The sequence below is a fragment of the Lagopus muta genome, chromosome 10, assembly GCF_023343835.1.
Source record: "Lagopus muta isolate bLagMut1 chromosome 10, bLagMut1 primary, whole genome shotgun sequence".
Classification (NCBI taxonomy): Eukaryota; Metazoa; Chordata; class Aves; order Galliformes; family Phasianidae; genus Lagopus; species Lagopus muta.
Genome location: NC_064442.1, coordinates 11,689,933 through 11,712,914, shown reverse-complemented (window position 1 = coordinate 11,712,914; position 22,982 = coordinate 11,689,933). Strand labels below are relative to the sequence as shown.

General features: G+C 47.6%; 1 protein-coding gene across 5 annotated transcripts in view; it reads left to right on the top strand.

Annotated features, from left to right (window-relative positions):
- The first annotated feature begins 2,573 nt into the window (after positions 1-2,573).
- ATOSA (atos homolog A) overlaps positions 2,574-22,982 on the top strand; it is a 42,931-nt gene continuing 22,522 nt past the window's right edge. Inside the window, exon 1 of one of the 5 annotated variants that reach the window (XM_048956867.1) lies at positions 2,574-2,964. In XM_048956867.1, coding sequence (XP_048812824.1) covers positions 2,949-2,964 — 16 coding nt within the window. In that variant the 5' untranslated portion in view covers positions 2,574-2,948. Of the gene's footprint in view, positions 2,965-8,415; positions 8,774-12,336; positions 12,416-12,570; positions 14,162-15,005; positions 21,129-22,982 lie in introns of those variants that run through there. The other 4 variants (XM_048956868.1, XM_048956866.1, XM_048956865.1 and 1 more) reach the window with 4 other exon arrangements.

The following is a 22,982-nucleotide window of genomic DNA, read 5'->3' as shown; positions in this document are numbered from 1 at the left end:
AATTACCTGCAGGAATTGCAGGAATCTCGATCTGCTGCATTAGACGTCATTTCTGTGACAATTAATGCTGAAAGGTCTCTTAGAGGTGTCACTAAAAATACACTTTGCTCCAGGCTGCAGCAACAGCACCAAAAGCGTAAAGCGCTGAAGCTCTGAAAGAAAGTGCAGCTATACATTTGTCTCGAAGAACTTTTTTTGGAAAACTTTGTGTAAAAAACAAGGCTTGTTCCTATTGCTATGGGAACAAGGCTTATGTGACAGCACTGTGTCACAATGCCCCAGGTAAGGATTTTTAAAATCCTGAGCTCTTGCAAGTGTTCCTACTGAGAATGAGGCTGTGATGGAAACTTGCAGTTTTAAGCACCAGAGACTGAGTGAGAGCCTCCATGACTGCACAGACACTGCAGCACGCACTCTCACCTGTGCAGACACCGAAGATAATCAGATGTAAGATACAACCTGATAAGAAACCAAGTTTTGCTTGTGCTTGTGCTCCCGGAGGCAAGTGTTGGTTGGGGCTTGGCAGTTAAAGATCTCTTAGTGTTTCTAAGATAATCCTGCTTTTGTGTGATGTGTAACAGCCACACAGTTTTTTCCACGCTTTAAGTTTGGTTTCTCAGGTCAGAAGCACATTTATGGTTCTGTCATTGTTCTCAAAGAATTTTCAGGTATGCGTAAGCAAATTCTCATGGCTGAACCCCCTAGTGCCATATTTTCTGTGTGTGTTCACATAATGTACATCATTTGCTTGCTGACTGAGAGGAAAAGTATGAGTCCAAGCCATTTTTAGCCATGGTAGCCAAACGCAGTCCACATCTTTCTTTGAGCTGATCATCCTCATTTTGTTTTTAGTATTATTCATGAACTATTGTATAATTAGATTCTTCCTGTCAGTCTCATTTTTCTGTCTGTGGTGTCTTTGGTTGTTTGCCTGTTTGTTTTAGTTCTGTTAAATGTCTGTGTGGTCAAAAGGGAAAGAATCTTTCTGTCTTTCTTTGTCTGGACCCAAAGCATGGATCTCAAACATTTCCCTTCCTCAGTGGGTCCAAAAATTATCTGAGTCAACAGGAGAAGCTGACCCTGAAATCTCCTACACAGGCATGTACATTAGGAGCATCATATCACAGCCGCTCTGCTCTCGTCATATCCCTCACGATTATCTCCTTCTTGTGATAAGAGGTTTTCAGGCTGGCACCTACATTTCCAATTGGCCTGAATGCTGAAGAAACAAGAAACTGTGCTTAATATTTGGCCCATTAATTAAGAAAACACAGTGGGAAAAGTACTTGGCGGAAGTGCTTTCCGAGAAGCAGGGCCTGTTTGTGTCCAATGATTTGTTTAAAAAAAAAAAAGAGAGCCAAAGAGAGATTAAGACTTCAAAAATGATTAAAAATTAAAACCTATGTGACGCATAACAGCGTAAGGGCTATAGTTGTATTTAAACAGTAGGAAGATTGATTTGATTTTGATTGCAAAGCCAATATTAGAAAGAGCTACAAACTACGTTGCAGTTTTTTACAGCAACAGTGAGTGGCTGAAGGATGTGATCTTTCTTTCAGATGGCAATCACCAGCGGGAGGATCTGAAGGTGGCTGAATCATGCTCCGGGTAGTCATGCTAAACTTCTCACGTACGTTTGTTCACTCTACTTATTGCTCAGTCAAATTCCTCCTTTTCTAATTCTGGATTGCCACATTTGCAATTATGCTGCATCCGGGGAGAGCTCCTGGTCTGCAATAGCCAAGCAGGCCTGCAGCAAAGACACAGGGCAGCAGTGACACAGGGCAGCAGTGACACAGGGCAGCAGTGACACAGGCAGCAGTGACACAGGGACCATCGCAAGTCACTCGTGGAGTTCGTGCTGCTCTGTGTCTGTCAGGCTGTGACTGGAAGGACAGGTGTTTGCAGGGCAGATTATCCGCCCCGCATAGTGATGCCCATTTGATAAATGATAGAGGGTAACAGGCGAAGTTTACACAGACCGAATCGCGTAGAGTAGAGTCGTTCTGTGTTTTGTACGTTTAGTAACGACGCTGCCCGATCATCTCTACGAGAAGGAGCGGTTATGCTGCTCCTCGGTGCCTCCGTCCGCAGAGGTCCCGGCAGAGCTGGAGAACGGCCTTCAGAGCCGTCGGTGCTGGCACGGACGGGCCGCCCCGGGCCCGACAGTGGAGTGCCTGGCTCCCGGCAGCCCGAGCCGGCGCCTCGTTGCCACGGCAACCGGGCCGCTCGGCGGGCGGAAGTGGGCGCAGCCTATTGGTCAGCACGAGGCACGTGATGCGGGCGGAGGGGCCCGACCGGGCCCGGGCGGGATGAGGGCGGTGTGGGGTGGGCCGGGGTTCGCCGCGCGGCCGCCGCGCCGCCTCTGCCCACGGCAGGGCGAGGCGATCCTCCCCGCCGTGCCGGGCGGGCTGTGATGTTTGCGCCCCGCGGGGCAGGGGGAGGGCAGCGCCCGGCGGGGCGGAGGAGGAGAAGAAGAAGGAGGAGGAGGAGGGCAGGCAGAGGCGGGGCGGGGGCCGCGGCCATGGGGCTCGGCCCGCGGGCGGCGGCGGCGGGGCCGGGCGTGGGGGGAGCGCGCAGCCTTCCGCCGCCGTTCGCTCGCTGACGGTCCGGGGGCGGCCGGATCCGCGAGGCGGCGGTGCCCGGCTCTGCGCCGTGACTCAGAGCGCTCGGCCGGCGGGAAGCGGCTGCGTTTGCGGGCTCCCTCCCGGCGGTTATAAATAGCTCGCCCGGCGCCGTGTCACGGGAGGACACCCGGCGGGAGGCGGGCCCGGCTCGGATCGGCACGGCGCAGCGAGCTCCGGGCCAGGCTGCCGGCGGGGCCCCACGCAGCCTCGGTGCGTCCGGACCGCCCGCCGCTTCGGCACGGAGCGGTGCTCCGCGGCTCTCTTGTCAAGGAACGTCACCGACGTGCGGGTTCGTCTCGGAGCTCCGAGGAAGCGGGGAAAATGAAGCCGGAACGAGGTAAACGATTTGTCGTGATGTAACGCTGTGTGTTTGTCTGTGGAAATAGCGGCGGCTCGCCGCTTTGTTTCGGTGTCGCCGCTCGGCGTCCTCGTCTCCCCCCGCCCCGCTCGGGGGACGGGAGGCAGCCCAGCCCTCCGTTCGGCTCCGCCGGGCCCGGGCTGAGGGGCTGCCTGGCCGGCCGTGCCCTGCGGAGGGGCGGCGGACGCCGTAGCGGGCCGCTGTCTGTACGGATGGTGCGGTCCGCGTGTCGGACGCAGCCGCGGCGCTGAACGGCTGCCGGGCAAGGCAAAGCGGTGGCTGGCAGCGCCCGCACGGGCACACGATGGGCGAAGGGTCCCCCCCAAAACGCCCTGAGAACGACCAGGACTCGGATTGGGGTGGTTGGGCTGGGTCTGACAACTGCCTGAGCTCCGTTTCCGAAGCAGATGCAGCATAACGAGCGCACTGAAATACTGTTTACTCCGCGCTGACCTTGCCTCGATCGCTGACACCTGGTCGGACAGAAAAATAGCCTGCCGTCTGCCTGGGTGTTTATAGCAATTCGGCTCCTTGCGGTGCTGCAACAGCTGCTGGTGCCCCTAGAGTTGGAAATAGGGCATGGCTGCTATTTTGGACTGCGCCAGTTCTGCTATTGATTTCTGCCAGGTAAAGAGAGATGGTTAAAAAATAAATATTTGTAAGTGCTCGCTGTGTAATTGTGAACGTTAATTAAAATAAAGCCTTGTGGAGATTTTTGGGTTTCTTAAAGTTTTGATGATTCTATTGCTTGCCTGGCGGATTTTGTGTTACAATTTCTTTGGTGTTCTGAGAAACAATATAGCTCAGATATCTGTCACCTAAATGCTGATGCTAACGTGACGTACCTGTGTTAATCAGGTTTGTTAATGACATGTTTGCTAATAGAGACACCGTACAAGTGACCGCTGTCAGGTGGATTAGATGGATGTATAAGCTGTAATAATTACATGCTGTGACAGGAGCACGTGCGTGGTACAGAACTGATCTTCAATGTAGTGCATACATTACTGTGATTTCAATACTGAGGGTGTTGAAATAGGCTTTTGTTTCCTAATTGCTTACCTTCATGTGACCAACTGCAGCAAAGCAGGTTGTGCTCAGGATCTCGTGGGGTTTTAATATCAAACATTGAAGTTTGAAAACTGTCTTGTGGCAGAATGGGAAAAACTTCAAAATCAGATAAAATCCCAACTTGAAAACGTTCTGCTCCAACAATCCAGAACCTCTGGATGACCTTTGTTCTGTTGTTTGTTTATTTATTTTTAAGGCAGAAAATGTTAAAGCAATGAAAACAATTTCAGTTGCTGTACAATGGCTTTTTTAACCAATCTGCTGTAGAGGGAAGCAAAATTATAAAGGCAGCAAGTCGCTGCAGTTTGTTTGTCCCTCCCCCTGGAAGCTTCCTGGCAAGCACTGGAGAGCACCTCCAGCCCTCGCTCACAGCAACTGCCTGCAGCCGGGCTGTGCTGCTGCCGTAGGGCCATAGCAAGCACAAAGGGCTGTGGCAGCGCTGCCTCGGTGCCACACGCGGCTCATGGAGGCACAAATCATGCAAATGTTCACACGTGCTGCGCTCTGCATAGCAGCTGCACCGCAGGATACAGGCAGTCGAGTGTGCAGTCACCTGCTTCCACTCGTGGTGAATTAATAGCAGAGGGAGGCAGAGCGTTGCTCCTGCGGTGCGTGCTTTCCTGCGGGCCTCGGAGGCCCTGCAAGGACTGCAGCCCCACACGCTCAGGGACGAGGAAGGAATCTGACCTGGGAAGACGTGACATCAGTTGGGATTTTTGTTTGTTTGTTTGCACTGGTAGCTGTATCAGAATTCACTTGGAGCTGAGGTGCATGGAGATGCATGGTTCTTGTGATTAGAATTACTCTTAAAACTATAGTTAGTGGGATTGCAATTTCCAGACCTGTTGGGAGGAGGTGCTGTGTGGCCTTTGCTATTGTACTGCCCATAAGAGCCTCATTATCAACAATAGAGATGGATGGTACAGGGAGGAAAGGGGTAACTTAACATTGTGGCCACACTCCTAGCAGTGAGAAAATGTTACAGAATATTTCCACTCAAGGAGATGGGAGGCATGAGCAGAAATGAAAGGAAAAGGGTCGTTTTTGTGAAGTAAAGGAGTCTAGTCCAAAGGTAAATTTATCTGTTATAAGAAAGTGTGAAAGCTACCGTGATAAACACGTGATATTTGAGAGCAGTGTGGAGGAAGAGGGTGAGGGGAGCTGTAAGGCAGCCCCAAGGAGCAGCGCTGTGCGGTGACGGCTCTGAGAGCACAAGGAGTGCAGGCTTCCTCCTCTGACCACGGAGGCACAGGGCATGGCAGGACATGCCGCACGGCCCCTCGGGCAGCTGGGGCAGTGGCTGCTCTGAGCACAGTCATGGAAATACCTTCATTCCAATACTGCTGGCTGCTCAGCCTTCCCTTTTCTACACTGGCATACAGTGGGCACGTTGCTTTAGCTGAGGCTTCACCAGTGCCAATGCAAAGAAGGATTCAACACATTTTACTGTTTTTGGAGTGATGTTGGAATTTTTTGTCTTTCTGCAGTAACAACATATCAGCTTACTGGGCTTTGATCCATGATATCATCACGGTTTGGTTTGTGCAGCACAGCTGCCGAGTCAGCTGCTTTGTGTTGCATGTTTGGATCTCTGTTTCCTTTCTCAAGTACAAAGCTGTGCTCTTACTTCTATTGAACTTCGGTCTAATGACTTCAGATCGCTTTGCCTGTTTATTGAGCTTGGAGGACAGAACTAGAATTCACAGCAGAGTGCTCGCAGACTCTTCCAGTTCAGCTTTGTTCATAAACTGTATAAACATGCTGTTTCACCATCGGAGTTAATGAAAACATTGCATAATGTCAGGGTGATAGCATACTGCCAAACTCGGATGGCTTGTTTTGTACTCTGAGTACACTTGGTGCACAACTGGAAAAAATCTTGTGGTTTAGATGAATCTACAGCACAGCAGTATTTGACTGTGGGAATGTCACACAACATCAACAAGTCCTTGCTATGGACTGCATAGCTCTGAGTGGCTGCTCCCCCACCATCCCAGCCCTGCAGGAACAATCAGTTACAGGAAGACAGGCTTGTTTGTCTTTCAGTTCTTCATGGCTGGTTTTAATCACCTCGTTTGAGTCTTTTCTTACTTATTACCTTGCTTTGTTTCTTCCTCTGCTACATTGGCTCATACTTTCTGAAGCATCACTTCCCTCCTTGAGACTATCTTGATTGAGGGAAGTGGCATTCTCCATTCAAGAAAGGAGCAGTCAGTCCGAACATTGCCTTTTCTCCTTTTTTTGCAAGTCAAACTCAGATATGTGCCTCTGGCTCTGTTTGTAGCGATCTGGGCAGACTGTCTTGGCCTTGTTGGGTGAACTGTTATGGGAGGAGCTCCCTCTGATTCAACAGCAGTCTGCTTGCTACCTCTTGTTGGAAATGTGTCTGATGGAGTTCTGGGTTTATCTATGAGGAATGCTGAAAGAGAGCATAAACTGAGGAGTTGATTGGAATGTTCTTTCTCCTCAGCCTCACAGGAGGAGGAAGGCGGGGGCACGTTGTGAGGCGTGAGGGTGGTGAGCTGAACTGCGTGGTCAGGGTGGTGGAGCTGGTGGTTAGGCCAGGAGGTTGGTCAGGTCATCAGCTTTAATGGAGCAGACTTATTTCTAGGGCCTGCGTTAACTCTGGAGTAGTATTTTAGAGCTCTGTATGGCGCTGTGATAGAGCCGCTTCAATTTTATAATCCCTTCTCAGGGAAATGTCACCAGGCACTTAGATTTTCTAGTGGTGAAGCGATGCAGCCAGTAAACAAAGTAATGAAGTGGAAATGAGGTACTTCCTGCTCAGAGGAGCTGTCATCCCCAAAGCGTTCCAGCCACGCTCCTGGCTCAGCTGCCGCAGGTGAGTGCAGGTGGGGTGGCACTGAGCTGGCTGACAGCTTCCTGGCCCCTGAGGAAACTGTGAGGAGCCGTGCTGTGCTCCGGCACGTTGTGAGCACCGTCAGCCGGGCAGGAGCAGAAGCAGGAAGGGGAGGGTATATGCCTGCTTTTCTGATGGAGGTTGCTTTCAAATGAAACAGCTTGTTCTTGAAAAGAAACTAAAACTGTTCGGGATAAAACAAATAAACAGCAGCGCTGACAGGTGGTCAGGGCGTTACACTCGTTCTGTTTGTGAGGCACGAAGCCATCTAGCCCTAATGTTTTTGGGGAACAGATTTGTCCTGATAGCACATAATGTGTGGGCACAGTGGGGGAGGGTGAAAAACTGGGATGTCGGCCTTTTTTCCTTTTTGTTTAGGGGAGAGTCTAGATTCTTTCAATACAACTCTATCCTTGTGCCTATGATGTGGGAATATCTGCTGTGCTAGTTTTAAAGGAACTCTTAGCTCTTAAGTGCTTAACTTTTTTTTTTTTTTTTTTTTTCCTTCAAAATATTGATTTAGGGATACTCATTTGTAGAATTAGAAAACCTTACATTTTGGTGTGAAATACCTGCTTATGTTAAGGCTTACTTTCCTGTTCTGCAAGCTGTCCCTAGATGTCAATGGTGAAGCAAGTCCTTGCTGCAGAACTAGCTCATGCTTTGGAAGAGTGCTTCAATCAGTGTTCAGTATTGGTAGTTCTTCACTGTGCATCTGTTTCTCAGGGTTTTTCTGGTTGTCTGGTTTTGTCCATACTGGCCTCCTTCACAGGGGCTCCTGTTGATAAAGCTGACACTGAGTGGCACTAAAGTGGGAGGTTTGTGGCTGCACCAGCTCCATGGGCTTGGGCTGTGCGTCTGACCCTTCTGGCTGTATTCTTCACTAAAGCAGAGGTTCTGGCCTTCCAGGTGAGCTGCTGGGGCTGAAGCACATCAGATGTGATTTCCACTGTTAAGGGTGGTGTTGAAACCATTATTGGACCTGAGGTCTACAAGCTTCTAAATGTTTTTAAAAGTAAGCTGATATTTATAATTTTTGTGAGAGTTGTGGGTTTGTAGCCAAATGAAATACTGCTTAATCAAATTAGAAATCTGTGAAAATGCAACCAAAAGGAACAAGCCAGCTATATGACATTTATTAAAGTAACTTGCTGTGCTTCACTATTTACAAAAAGTTCCTTTGTTATTTTGACAAATGTCTGCCAATAGCAACTGTTAAATGGTGGTAAAATAGGCACAGCCTTGCACGCAGCAACAAGTTTCTGATACTGGTCAGTTACTAGGAACTCTTTTAGTCAATTAGGTCTTCTGGTTTATCTGCAGTTACAGCTTTAATAAATATTTTCTCAGTCCTGATATGATACTTACAAAGAATTTGCTTTAGATGTCAAGGGTGTCTCCTGTTATCTTTCAAGCTGATGGTAAATTAAGTCTTTACAGGTCATTTATATTTAATATTTAGGCAGAATATTTTATTAAGCCTAAGATGTCTTAGATATGCATGTACAACTGCATGGTTGCCTTTGAACCACTGCATGCGGAAACTTCATGTGTGAGTAGGCAATAAAGCTTGTCTGTAAGCCTGGGTGCAGATGCAGTTGGACTTTGGAAGACTTCATGCTAGTTATAAAGTCCTTTTTTTTTGCTTGTCACTTGCGGGCTGGGATGGATATAGCTACAAGTGCGCAGACAGGTTTTCTTCTGAGGTATGGTAAAAAAACAACGTCCTTTTGGGATAAAGAGAACTTATCTGAAATAAGGCCTCTCTGCTTGCGCATGTGACACGTCATCTGTTTCATGTTCTGCACCCTGTGAAGCTGGGGATTTTTCCATTACGATTGGTGGAACCAGCAATGGGTAAGTAGGCCCATTTTAGTGTGTGAACCTCTGAAGTGAGATGTAGCTGACTGCTTATGCTGGTGTAACCCATTACATACAGGTGCTGTGCACACAGGGTTTGCTTTTGCCTGCTGATAAGCCTTCAGGATTTCTAGGGCACATTTCGTAGTTCCCGATGCTGCAACAAATGAAGCTCCCTTCTCAGGCTGTTGTGCGAGTGTCATCTTGTCAGTAGCTGTAGTGGGGAAGGAAGGGCAGAGAGGTGAAGGGTTGGAGATGGTATTAGCTTGTGCTCACGGTGTGTCAGTGCTGCTGTGGGAAGTGGTGGGATGGTGTGCCAGTTTGGTGACTGCTGGGGTTGGGGAAGAAGAGGTGCAGGAAGAGCTGCCATGGCCAGTGTGCTCTTGTTGCTGAGCAGTGAGAGCCCTTCTTTCTCCCCAAGCAGGTATTGTGCTTCTTGGCTGCTTGCCATGGCACTGGCCCAGCAACCTCACTGAAACCCTGGTTCAAGCTCCTACTTCTAAGCAGGCTAACAAGTTTGGTGGAAAGCTTTAGCTACGGATTTGGAGGAGCACAGGTGGTTAAGGGTAGCATTTAGGTAAACATCTGTGGCAAGTGGTCACTGACATAACGTCACGTTAACATGGGCACGTTGGGTTGAATCTCCCCTAGGACTTGTATGAAGTCTCAGGTATCAGTGCATTTTGACTACATGTTAGCAGTGAGCATTTGTAAGACAGGTTCAGGAAGCCATCCTATTTACTTGCCCATTTTTATCACAGCTTTTAGTTAGGCTTTTAATTCTTATCAAGTAGCTTAAATTGGGGGCAAGGGAAAGAGAACAGATGGATCAGGAAGAGAACAACTTCAGTAAATATTCTGATGATATGGAGTAAAGGAAGGGGAGTTTCCTACTGGTGGAAGCTGAATAGGGAGAAAAGATCAATATGAACTGAAAATGCAAAGAGATTAGCAACAGCTCTCATACTGCTCAAAAGTCAAGCTCTTTTTTCCCTTGTGTTTTTTTTTTTTTTTTTTTTTTTTTTTTTTTTTAAGATTCTTTAAGCAAATTTCCTATGCAGACTTTCCCACTTCAAGATGCCTTTTAATGAAGCGTGGCTTTGTTTTGCTTTATTTTGAGGGGGAAATTAAGCTTCTCCCTTTTGAATCATGTTTTATTCAAATGGATGAAGGCATTCTGCTTTCTGCGAGAGGCTGTGAGAACCAGAAAGTATCTGGAGAACTGGAGTACTCACTGCCAGCTGTTAGGGCAGAAATGCCTTCAGCAGTTTAATGAAGGAAGGTGTGGAAGGCCCTTAGTAATGTGTGTGATGTCAAAAAGTGAATGAATATAACCAAGTAGCCAGTTGAGGAAGCTGAAACAGGACAAATAACGCCAGCAAAGTTTTAAACTAGAGATCAGATTTGCGAGAGTGTGGGATGTTTAAATCCATTTACACAAGTAAATGGGGCTGTAAGGCTGAGGAATGTGAAGGGGAAAAGGTTGAAGGCATTCTGAGAAGAACTGCTGGAATACACGCATGCCTTATATTGAGTGATGAAGTTCATTAAAATTGGCCATTTTCCTTCTACCTTTTATCATTTCCAATGGGTAGTTTTACTGATTGTGAAGAGTTTCTGTGAGAAAAGATGGTGGATCAATTAGAAAAGGTTAAGTGGTGATGCTTGATGCAGTATGCTCTTTCATCTTGTCCTCATTCAGACAATGTATTGTGGCTTTCAGGTCTGTGAATGTTGTAGGATGATTTTTATAAGCTGGCTCTGCTCATCCTCAGCTAAGCTCCTCCTGTGAAATTTTGAGCAGCTTTACAATATGTGTTGATATTTTTTTCCTTCTTAAATCAGAGTAGTGAATCTGTTAGTATCTGCTATCAGCTTCTCCAAGTGGTTTATAGACTGGGTGTAGTCTTTCTTACCTGTTAAATTTAACTTTAAACATCAGAAAAAAAGATACACCCTAAATTAAGACTGGGTGGTGTGTGTTACTGAGCTCTCACCATGCATTGCACCAAGTGTGGTCACGAGCTGACCTTTGTTCTGAGGAATGGAGTCCCTGGGGGAGAAGGAAGGGAAATGGGGCTGTCTGCATGAATGCTTAATGCCATTCCCCCAACAGCAGCAGTATGCCAGTGCATTTCACTGCATTTCTGCAGTGCATTTCTCCCTCGAGGAGAGGAGCTGTAGGCCAAATTGCTGGAGTGATGGTGGCTGGGAATTGGTGTCAGAAGGGGCAGAAGCAGGAGGAGCTCATCCAGGGGCTGCGTGTGGCTATGGAAAGGGGGCCAGCATCAGCGCTTTTGGAATTCTGTGGCTGAATGAAAACTCGGGAGGTTGAGCTCTGCAGCACAGGGCAGTGCTGTGATGCCTTGGGGCTTCTGCAGGCTGCCTCCATTTGGGCTCTGGGGTGAGAAGATTTTGACATTCTGCAGATGAATAATTTAATACAAGAGGATTGTTTTAAACAAAAGGCGTGCTGATAAGAGCATGCTTTTGTTTTGGCTTTGTCTCTGTGACTGCCAGACCTGTGTAAACACAAAGTGCCCTGAAGTCCCTTACACTCAGAGCCACAGGAGCCATGCATTTGTGTCCTTCTGGGTGGGATGGGGAGGGCTGGAGCCCCAGCTGAGCTCTGATCCAGCTGTTAATGGGCATCCTCTCTGGGCCAGGTGCTCTGTCATGAGGGCTAGTACAATTATATCTATGCTGAGTGCCTTGAACTGATACGTTGCAGATGTGATGCGTAGCTGAACTATGCTTGGCTGAGGTTTCCAGCTGTGTGAAATGCAGGGGCTGCCTATTCACAGAATCACAGAATTGTAGGGGTTGGAAGGGACCTCTAGGGATCGAGACCAACCCCCCTGCCAAAGCAGGTTCCCTAAACCAGGTCGCACAAGTAGGCGTCCAGGCGAGACTTGAATATCTCCAGAGAAGGAGACTCCACGTTCTTGCCGAGATCTTTTCCATTTTAGTGACTGTTGCCCTGTTTGTGGCAGTGGCAGGGTTAACACACAGGCCCTTTATCTGGCTTATTGCTGGCTGTTTTGCACAGTATTAGAACGGCAAGGGTATTATTGGTGTGCTAAGCGCAGGCCCTTTCCGATGGTGTCATGTGCAGCTCAGGATGAAGTCCTGCATGTATCTCTGTTTATTGCAGCGTGTTTGCGTTTGGCCATGCAGTCGCTGTCCTGTTACCATTCATCTCGTGTGCCTCTCAAGCAGTGTGTGGAAAAGTGTAAGATCGAACCAGTACATGACCGGCACGCACTTGGGGAATGGGGCTTATCATGCGACGACTTCTACACGGAGCTGGCTCTGGGCAGCGGGCCCACGTAAAGGACTGGGAGCCGGCATCGCGGCTCGGCCTGCCCCGCGGAGCAGCCCCGGAGGCGACCTCGCAGCCGGGCGCGCTCCCGGCGCCGCGTCCGCGCTTTGTGCCTTCAGCCTCCTTTCACCCCCCCCCCCCCTCCGCGGCCGAGAGGCGGAGGAGCCGCCCGCTGCCAGGGGGCCGGCGCGGCCGGAGCCAATCCGCGCCCGCCGCTGTTGCTATGCGCGCCCCTACTCTGCCCGGCGGCCGCGCGCCCCGCTGCGCGCCCCCGCGGCGGCTGGCGGCCGGTATGGACAGAGCGCCGCGCGGCCCAGGTGTGTACGGAGAGCCGGGGCTCGGCAGCGGGCGGGCTGCGGGGCCGGGGCCGTGCGAGCGGGGCGGGCGGGCGCCGTGCCGGGGGTGGCTCCGCGCGCGCCCGCTCCGGCTGCGGGACCGCCCGCGAAAAGTTAACCCCGCGCGGCTTTGTGCGGGAGCCTGCCGAGGGCTTTGGTCGGAAGGGATCGCCGTCGGTGCCGCGGCAGCAGTGCTACGCCGCCCGCAGCGCGAGGGGTGCGTTTGGAGCGGTGAAGCCGGGCGGCTGGTGCCGGGCCTGCCGGCGGGTTGCCGACTGCGGCTGCCGCTTCCTTGCTGGGGGGACCGAGCCACCCCTGCCCGGAGCCCCGCGGCCCGGCTGGGTTCCTGCCCTACTCTGCCCTGCCACGGAGGTCATGTCCTTTTTTCTCTCCTCCAGCAGGAGGAAACTTGCAGTGTTTTCTTTTCTGCTGGAAACAATGCACGAAAGCATTATCGGTCCTCTGCCACTGCTAGGTTGTCTGGGGGCGAACGAAGCTGATGCAGATGTGTCAGTGTTGGGGACAACTACGAACGTATATTTTCAGTTAGCAGCTTAGTGTCTGCTCGAATCTGGGCTGTGGAGGAAGGTAATTAAATAGCATACTGAATCCAATGCTAAATCGAGAGTGAGCCATCCCTTTTTATTTCGAATGCCTCTCGGGATGCTGGTGCTGCTGGGGCTCGGTGGGTGCCTGCATTCCTACCCAGGAGCAAGGGCTGTCCGGCAGCCCCTGAGCTCAGGTGTTCCTCTCCTGGCATGGGACAGGGGACTCAGGTGGCGTGTGTGGGAATGTGGTTTTGGCTCACCCAGACATCGCCCCTAAGTACTAGTGAGGAGTTTTGGAAGAGGACAAGGGGAATTTCACTACTGTTGCACTATTTTGCATTTCAAATGCGTTGATTTAATGTGTGCTGTTTTCCACCCTTGTAGAAAATGTTCATGTTTTTGGGGGAGGCATACTTACAACGTTCTGTTAAGCCTTTATGTTTTGGTGCTTTGTGGCATTTTAATTTTTGGGGTACCGGAAGACCAGTGAAGCTCCATAGCATGACTTAGTTGTGTTGGTAGCTGAGCTGTGCTGTGTAACCAGTTCTAAAACCACCAAAACCTTCTCTTTTATGCACTCAGGATTCGGTTGCAGACTCTGGTGTCCATTTTAAACTGAGCAGTCTCCTGCACAGCTGTAACGTTCCTGGTTATCCCCCTAAATAAAGCTTAAAAACAATTTATGGGCTTGGCTGCTCTCCCAGACATTTTTCAAATGAGAAGTGTATATTGTCTCTTTGTAACTTTTTTACTTTTGCAGGTTACTGTTTAACCACTTAAGGGCAGGCCTTGTAGGTGAAGGTTAATAGCGTTGGAAAAGTTACCTGAAGAGCTTCGTGCTACTTCATCGTCAGTTTGGTCTCTGTCCTTTCCAAGTTCCTTGTCTTTCTGATGAAGAAGCAGTGCTTGCCTTTGGCCTGCTGGCCCTGCTTCTTTCCCTCCGTCCTGTGCTCTGAGTAACCTGGACTGCAAGTACTAAAGACACTCCTGAGGCTGAAGGCAGCCCTGCTAGCTAGGGGGAGGATTTGGGGTGGTCAGGCGTGTTCTGACAGAGCTCCTTGGGATACATTACCCACCGCTGAGATGGCAGCGAGCAGACTGTAACATCAAAGAGATCTGTGAGATGGAGTAGAAAAGTGTAAAGAGAAGATGAATGCAGAAAGGAACGGCAGTTCTACAGGTCAGATTTTACATGTTGTGAAAATGGTTTCCTGTGGGTTTCTTGTTTTGTCTTTCTGTATTTCAGACAAAATAATTGGATTCACAATCTACATTCTTCACCTGAGCACATTTTCTAACAAGCCCTCTTTTTTTTTTTTTTTTTTAATTGTGTGTGGTTTTTGGTTGCTGTTTTTGTTAAGTACCCCTACAGCTAGTTCTGTTCTAGCAGGAGTGCTGCTCAAGCTTTAGGTTAGTAAGAGCAACTTCTCTCTGACTCGATGGTTCTAATAAAGTTCTGAGGGTACCAGCTCCTGCTCAACCCGCATTCTACATGCCTCATGTTTTGTGTGTTGTCCATTCAAATAAAATTCTTGAATTCTTGAATGTTTCTATCTTTTTCCTCGTAAACATTCTTTTAAAGCCTTGTTATTAGCAGTGCATTTGCACTGTTTGGTTTGTTTCTCACTTTCTTGTTTTTCAGGTATTCTGGGGAAGAAAAAAACAAAACAAAACAGCTCAGCAGCATTAGTAAGTGCCTCACATGTAGACAGAACTGTGCCTAACAATTCTTCCTCAGTGTGCCTGTATTTATCTTGGGCTTAGATGTGCCATCCGTGTTTGGATAGCTTCCTGGACTTGAACCAAATCTGTGGAGCTGGCGGGGTTGGACAGTCAGAGAGCTGCCCTGGGTGTAATTCATGGAGCCCTCCCTTGTGAAGCTGAGTATTTCTGATGGATACATTTCCTGAACATGGCAAAAGAAAAAACCTTTTTATGCACACTGGACTGTTTGACTGCATCTTCCTCTTTGGAACCAGAAGTAAGGAAAGGTCTGTTTTCTTGTTTTGACACAGTATCACATGAGTTTCTGAGCCTTTGCATTATACTGAATCTGTCCTACACATGTGCAGTGTTATCTGCAAAATCCCTCATCTCAGTGGAGTCAGAAAAGGCATCTTAACCATGGCTCTCTGCTGCAGTTCTTGCTATGGTGAAACTGTGCATATAGCAGGCTGGTGGTGTGCATGTCATCCAAGTGAAAGACTAGATGGAAAATATTGTGTTGTTATTCAGATGTGTGATTTGGTCTTGTGATGCTCTGCAATGCTCTTTCCATCTTTTTTTTTTTTTCCATCACTGTAATTTTAGGGGTCTGACCTTTACTGGCTGTACCTGTAAGCAGAATGTTTCAGCGTATATATAATGCAGCACTTCCTTGTTAAGTGACAAACAAGGGCTTCTTGCCAATGGCCTGTTAGATGTTCCTAATCCTAACTGATTTTATTTTTTTCTGTTGAGTAGTTTTGGTAGCAGTAGATGAAAAACAGTCATGTTGTTCCTTTTTGGCAGTGTGTGGCTTCCCACTTGCTTGTGAGAGCAGGATGAGCAAAGAGCAGCCAGCCTGACCAGCTGTCCCAGCACTCAGTCAGTGCTTTGCTTTAGGTAATGGATTTGAATGAAGATACTGAGGCCAAGGTAAAAGATTTCAAGTTCCAAATGATGAGCTTGCAAGTATGACAACCAAGTTTTTGTTTTCTTAGTATGTAGAAATAGTAGATGAATGTATTTCAGATCCTCTTTGGGGATACAAGGCAATATTTCCCTGCTAGTAACACATCGTTGAGTCTACACTGTTCATATTCTGGAGGAAAGTTAAAAACCTGGTTTCTTCTGGGAAGATGAGACACTGAAGATCAGGAGATGGTGTGGAAGTCGAGAGTATAAGTGGGGTGTGCTTAAATGGGAGGGATACAGCATGTCTTGCAGTTCAGCCATGTACCATCTTTCCAAATTGAAGTTTTTTGAGAAGAAAGCTGCTACTTCCAGTGTCTGCATAAGCATATGCCTTTTCCTTGGTGAGAAAGGAGAATATTGACCAGCAGGCTAAGTCTGGCAGTGGTGCTCATTCTACCTGGAAGAAAACTGAGCTCTTAGTTGAATTTTCACATTCATTAGGAGTTTACAAAAAGGCTGAAGGTGGGGCGATGGGTTCTGCAAACTTAAATGGCAGGCAGCAGCGATAACAAGCAAGACTGTTGTTAAATAGTTAATAAGAGATGGCTGAACTTCTGATGGAAATGATCAGGCAGAGCAAGAGAAGTTCTCTGCATCCTGACCCAGTGACTCCTTGCTGTTCCTATGGCAACTAATACATTTTTCCAGTTTCAGCAAAGTTTTTGGAACCGAAGAGGACTTGTTGATTTTACGGCTTTAAAATAAATTTAAAAGGCAGAGCGGAGCAGCTGGAGAAGAAAACATAAACTAGGAGAACGTGGATGTGAATTCCTAGAGATCTTGGTGTATTTTTGTTCCCGTAAGATCTTTTTAAAAGCATCTGAAGTACTGTGCATGTTAAGAAGCCTGTCAGTTAAAGCATACGTTTAAATGTGAAAGTTAATCATCTGAACAGATCCACCTGAATCCTTTTCATGTAACCTAACATGAAAATTACCTATTGCTACAGGGAGAGTGCTGAAAGGGATGAAGTGTGGAGGAAGAGGTTTTTGGTGTGGTACAGAGAAGCAAAGTAGGGCTGTAGCTCATGGGATGGATGTGGCTTTTTGTCTGTGGCCGTAGAGGAGCTGGAATCTCTGCTGGCCACTGCACAAGGTAGGGCCTTCTCTGCTCCTTTTGTGGGGCAAAACTGTGGGAGACTAGAAGAGCGTTCTGGAGAAACACTGCTACAGCTTTCCTCTGTTCATGCTCTTCTTGCAAATGTACCTGTGCCTGACTGCTAGGAGCAGCATGTTGGAAGGACCCCAAGCGTTAACTTTCCTATGTGTGATAGCAAAGCTGCTGTGCAGTTGCTGTACGTGCTGTGGTTAAATTTGAAATAGAAAGTTGATGATCTCTCATCAGGTCAGGACCCCTGAAAAGGCATTTGTGAAGGCTAAACTACATGGCACTGAGACCACTGCAGAAAAGTGCTTCTGAAGCAGGTTTTAGCCTGTTCCCCTGGGAAGGCCATGGCCAGGGTCTGGGAATACTCCTGAATGTGAGTCATTTCTCACAAAGCATAAACAATCTATTGTAAGCCTGCTTTATCAGTGTTCTCGAGAACAGTTTCTTCAGCTGCTGCTGTTCCTGAGATACATTTATGACTGCAGGTCTTACACTGTGCCAGAGGCTTCTTTGTAGAGTGAAGAAAGTCCTTTACATACAAGCATACTGAACCTGGTTGCTTACCTTGATGGATCAAATCATTCTTCAGCCACACTATTACTTCTAGAGAGAAAGGAAGCAAACTTCTGGAATTCTGATCTGGTGATTAGCACTTGTTGTCTGTGATACAAATTAAGAGTCCCATTCGGGTACCAGGGCTGTGTTTTGCTGTGCATTGTACAAATGTGGAAAAAAAAGACTGTCCTCACCTTGGACCTTATGCAAGTATCCAGCAAGGAAATCAATGCTTCCAAGAGAGGTCTGTAAGGAAACAAAGGATGATACTGATGAGGCAGATAAACTGATCTCAGCATTGTTTTGCAGTTTGTACTTCCCATCTGTGGGTAAACATGGGAGGGAGGGAAGCACAGGTAATTGATGGACTTGAAGCTAACGCCAGGGTAGTTGGCACCAAAAGTTTAGAGCTTCAGTGAGTGGGAGACAACAGGAATGTTGGCAAGTCCATGGAAAATCTTGATATTTTTTTTCTGTCTTTTAAGTGACTTGCTCATTACATAGAAAGATGTCATCAGAAAAACACAACAAGGTGTATTGAGAATCAAAAAAGACAACAGGAAAATAGGGTTTCCTGTGAGGCACCAGCCAGGCGTACCTTCCTCTTCAGGTTGGCTGCTGGTGAGGCGTAATCTTTTCTGTCCTCTGCACACTTGTTTCCAGTGGTGGGTCCCATGGGGAGGGTGGGCCCTGCTGGTGCTGCCTGGAGCAGGAGCTGTGCTGGCACTGGGGCTGCTCCCACACGCTGTGCCCAGCCAGAGCCTGGGCTTCCAGCTTTGTCCTCTCATACTGCACAGAGCTCCTGTCTGAGGAGCTCCAGGGTTCGTGCACTGCTGTCAAATCCATGCACTGGAGATGCAGGCTGGTGTGGCAAGATCCAGGGAGAGCCCTTTCTGCACATCAGGGAAAGGGTGATGGTTGGTTGTGAAATCCACCCGTGTGAAGCACTTCATTCTTTCTCTTTTTTAAAAAGCATCCTCTCCAAACAACAAAGCTGTGTGTTGTGGTTGCTTGAAAATAATGAAACATATTTTCTTTATAGATTTGTATCAGAAAATCTCCATGTGATCTCCTGGTGAAAGAAAAGTGGCTGTTGCATACTTGGGGTTGGTGTTGCTTATGGGACTTCTTTGGTCTGACGCTCAGCTGGAGCATCTGCAGGCATTTGTGTCGGATGAAGCGATGGGTGGGCAGAGCCTTCATGTTGCTTATGTGCAGTTGACAGTGACTCTCCAGCATTTCTGAACTGAAGACAACGTGGGGCAATTTCCCCTAAAAGTAAAGAAAGTAATTTTGGCATCTTCTGTTTGAAGTTTAATTGAATACTTAATTCATGTGTTAGTGTATTTTCTGCTGGTTTCAAACTCAACACTTTTTCCCCATTGTGTACTGTTGATTAAATATAATTTATAAGTCATCGAGGAGAATCTAGGTTTGCTTTTATTTCTTCATCACTCTTTGCTTCTGTGAATTGTTTTGCACAAAATACAGAAGAGCTGCTGGAGGATCTTGGGCCTCAACTGGATAAAAACATTTATTCTCCATACACTGCTTGCTTTGCTATTTTTAGCACGCTGTTTTCCTTTCCTTGTGATTCATTGCTCTGTGCCTTGGCTTGCAGGTCACCTGGCTTTGGATGTGCAGAGCAGGGCCGGATCTCCGCTGGCACAACAGTGCTGCGACCCGAGGTGCTGGGTGCTGCTGTGCTGTGGAAGGGGTGGGGAAGGCTGAGCCCTGTGCCTGAGATTCTCTGGAAAGTATGTTCTAAGAATAGGCGGTGCGGGGCGTTACAGACCCACGTGCGGCGGGGAGCAGGGCTGGGCTATGGGTGATGTGAGGTCAGAGCCCACGGGGCCGGCCGGCCCCTGCCTTGCCTCTGCCCTCGTGGAGGGACGGCTGTTTTGGACGGATGTGCTGTGAGTGCAGCGCTGCTATTCTTGCTCTAGCGGTGTTAATTTTAGCTTTCAGATGAGTGTCTGGGACTGTCAGAAGGCTGTTCTGCCCTGTGGGATCTGGGTGGTGCTCCTGGGAACCAGCCCTCAGGCCACAGTGTGCTGCCTGAACAGGGGGCAGAGGGTCAGCAGGCGTGCGTGTTTGTAAGGCAAACAGTTGGTGAGATAGCAGCGCTCATGTGGGTTCTGTTCCTAAAAGGATACTTTCCAAGGAATGTATGTGTGGAAAGCCTGACTGTGCTGGGAGCATCTCTTGTGCTGGTGGTAACACCAGAGCTGTAGCAGCGACCCGTTTGGGTGAGGATCAGAACTCGTGCCCCTGAAGAGCTGACATACTAATCATGCACATGGGAGGACTCAGCTTGTAATAGCATTTTAATAGAGCTGACTGCTTTAGCCAGAAAATTGGACCAGGTCATCAGTGTTGTTTTTTTTTTTCTCCCCAAAATAACTAATTTCTCTCATCCTCCCCATCCCACATCCTTTTCTGGCTCATAGGTTTGCTTTTTGATGCGTGCCTCAGTAAAGCTGAGAAGTTGCTGTATTTATTAAAAACACGTACTGATAGGTAACTTTGAGAGAAGTTCATCATGCAAGAGGTCCCTCGGTACTCTTGGGAAACTGTTCCCATATCTTTGCTTTGTGGGCCGAGTGTTGGGTGCTGGTTTCCCATCACGCGTGGCTCACTGTTCAGAGGGATTCCCCTGGCTCTTGCAGCTGTGGCATCCCTGTTGATTCCACCCAAAGTGAGTCAGCGTTGGGTGTTTGGATTTCACGTTGCATTTTCCAAATTTGCTCTGGTTTATTTTCGAGAGTCCTGGCTATGATCTGAAGCACATGTCACGTGTTGTAACGGTTCTTTTCCTTGCAGTAACCTTAGGGAACAAAAACACCAGCTTGTGTCTGTGGTGCTTTTGTCTGTGTTGCAATACCAGGTGTTTATGAAACAAAGTGGGACCTGTGCTCGCACACCGTGCAGCTGGCATTCACTGAGGACTTCTGCGTGCTCCCACTCCAGGTCTGTTCAGTTCCTTAATGACTCTTCAGAATCACTTGCTCGGTCTTTGAGAACTGAAGGCTCTTTACATTCCTCCTCAAAAAAGAAATGCTATTTTATCCGTGTTAGCAGTGAAACAAGCACAAGAACACTTGAAATTACGTTGTCAAAGTTTCTAAGTACTGTAATTATCTAAGGTGATGAGATAAAGTCTGAAATACCTCAAAGACACTAACATTTAGTGTTTGTGGGAAACCTTGACTTAAAACAAAAGAGGCTTTTTTTGGCACGTCTGTATTGCTGTGCATGCTGTTCCCAACTACACTGACATATATTGTAAAGATGTAAAGGGACAGAACAATGAACTGCAGAGGAACTCAGGCAGCATGGGATACAAACGTGTGGTTTAAGTAGAGGGCTGCTCTGGCAGCTCTTATAAGCACTAAAATACCTACTGTAGGGTTTTAAGCAACACTCCACAGTTGTTTTTTTTTTTTTTTTAAGGCACATCTGAGACTGATTTATTATCACAAATTGTTGCTTTACATCTTCAGACCAATTCTGTGTAAAATATTGCAGAAGTCTGCAAATAGTTGAATCATTGTCAAGCTCGATTGTTAAACAAATTAAAGAGGAAACTTATGTCTGCGGTGCTGAACTGTATTGTGTTTAAGGTCTCACATAAAATTTCTGGCATCCATTTTTATTTATATATTATAAAAATTCAGTCACAGCCAGATCTTAATGCAGAGCTGCTGCCGACCTGTTTAATGGAGGGATGCGGTGGCGTCCAACTGGAGTCAGACCTCCCAGTACTGAACTGCTGCAACTGCTATATGGTGTTTCGCCTGCACGAAGAGGTGAGTGCAGCCAAACACGTGTAATTTTTCATTGTGAATTGTTAGGCTTCCATTGAAAAGAAAGCAGCAGTTGTGGGGCTGCAGCAGTGTGGTATTCACAGCTAGCTGCAGGTCAAGCAAGTTGATGGAAGCTTTCAGTCTGTACATGTGGCTGCAGCCAAGTCGGTTCTCAAATTAGCAAGTTAGAGCAATGAAGCTCCTCTCTGCCTTCCTCATCTCTGCACAGCCCCTGCTGAGGGATGAGACTTTGTCCTTCTAAGAGGGCTCCTTCAGAATCAGTTATTGAAGGAGGCCTGAAAAGATGGTTGAATGGAGATCTAGAAGTCTCATACAGGAAAATCTGTACTCGAATATAAGGATGCTCGCTTGTTTTCTGGAATAAACCTAAAGAATAAGGAATAAGCTTTTGCATCTTCCATAAGCTTAAGGAGGCTCTGTTTTCTGTCCTGAGGTGATGTGCTGCCTCATTCCCAGCTTTGCTGGTTCCCAGCCCACCTGGGGGCTGCAGGTGCACACTGCTGGTGGAGCTGGATGCTCACCTGGGGCTCGGCTGTGCACCCTGCTCCTGTGAACCAGCTAGGTTCACAGAACAATTTTAGCAACTTATTTTCACTATAATCAGGCAAAATTTGTTCATTCTGATACAATAATGTAGTAATGTAATTGTGCAGATTTTTTCGTGCGTATCACATTTAACCAAGTGGCAATCTAGGAAATCCTAATGTAAAGGAAAACACAAATTGATGTGTTTTTAATTAAGTGCATTACTCAGGCAAAAGTCCTTTTTGCTTTCAGTGCCTGCCTGGTTATAGCATGTTAGTACAAGCAGCATCTTTTGTAACTCCTTCTGTCGAGTGCTAGCTGTGGGATCAGCAAAAAGTGTGTGTTGCTCCAACCTGCTTACATGTGAAATGCTAAACGTCTTTTCAAATGTCAGCATTGAGGCTCTTACAGCTTCACAGTAACATTCCAGCACTCGTTTACCTGGGTGAGGATACAGTGCAGCAGCTGTATTGTGGAATAGAGAGCTTTTCTTGCAGCTCAGTGAATGGAGGGTTGGAACTGAGTTTGAAACTTGCTGCCTGTTTTCAGGTATAGTCTTCCATTACATAAATACAGACCATGAAATCGTAACGACTGCTCTGCTTCTCCATTTGTCATTTCCTTGTGGAGTGAGAAACAATTTGGCTCACATTGTTTGTTCTTAAGTGTTCCCCTTCTTTTCCCAGTTTAGTGAAAATAAAATCAGTTTCCCTGACCAAAATACTGACGTTGGATCTGGAGTTTGGTTTGGTGGAATGCCAACAAGTCAAAAGTAGCAGGCTAACCTGATGTTGCTAGGTAAAAATAGAAGGCTACAGTTGGGAAGAGCAGTGACTCAGTGAGCAGTGTGGTGATGGCAGAGTAGGATGTCAGCCAAGGCACAGGAAGCGGGATGGGAACACCCAGAGCAGTTCACAGTCTGTGTTTTGCACTCAAAGGGAGTGGTTTCTGAGACTGCTGCCGAGCGTTTCAGCTTGAAATGAATTAAACTGCTTTTGTTCTGTACTCACTGAACGGTTTGACCCCGAATAGATTTCAGCAAAAACAGTTCATGTGAACTGTACTTTTTTTGTCCAGCCTGATTCTAAGCCTGGTGTCTTTTCAGCGACTTCACGTGCTGCACAGCTGGCTCTGGGTGAGTTCCAAGGCAGAGGTGTGCCCAGCAGAGCTGCAGCAGGTGGGCAGTGCAGTGATGGGGTCTGGTGGTGCTCATCCATTTGTATGGCTCTGTAGTAGCTTCATTGGCTGCCATGGAGTCATGTCTCATTTTTTAAAATTACCTGTTAGAAGGTGATGTTTTGTTGTTCCTTC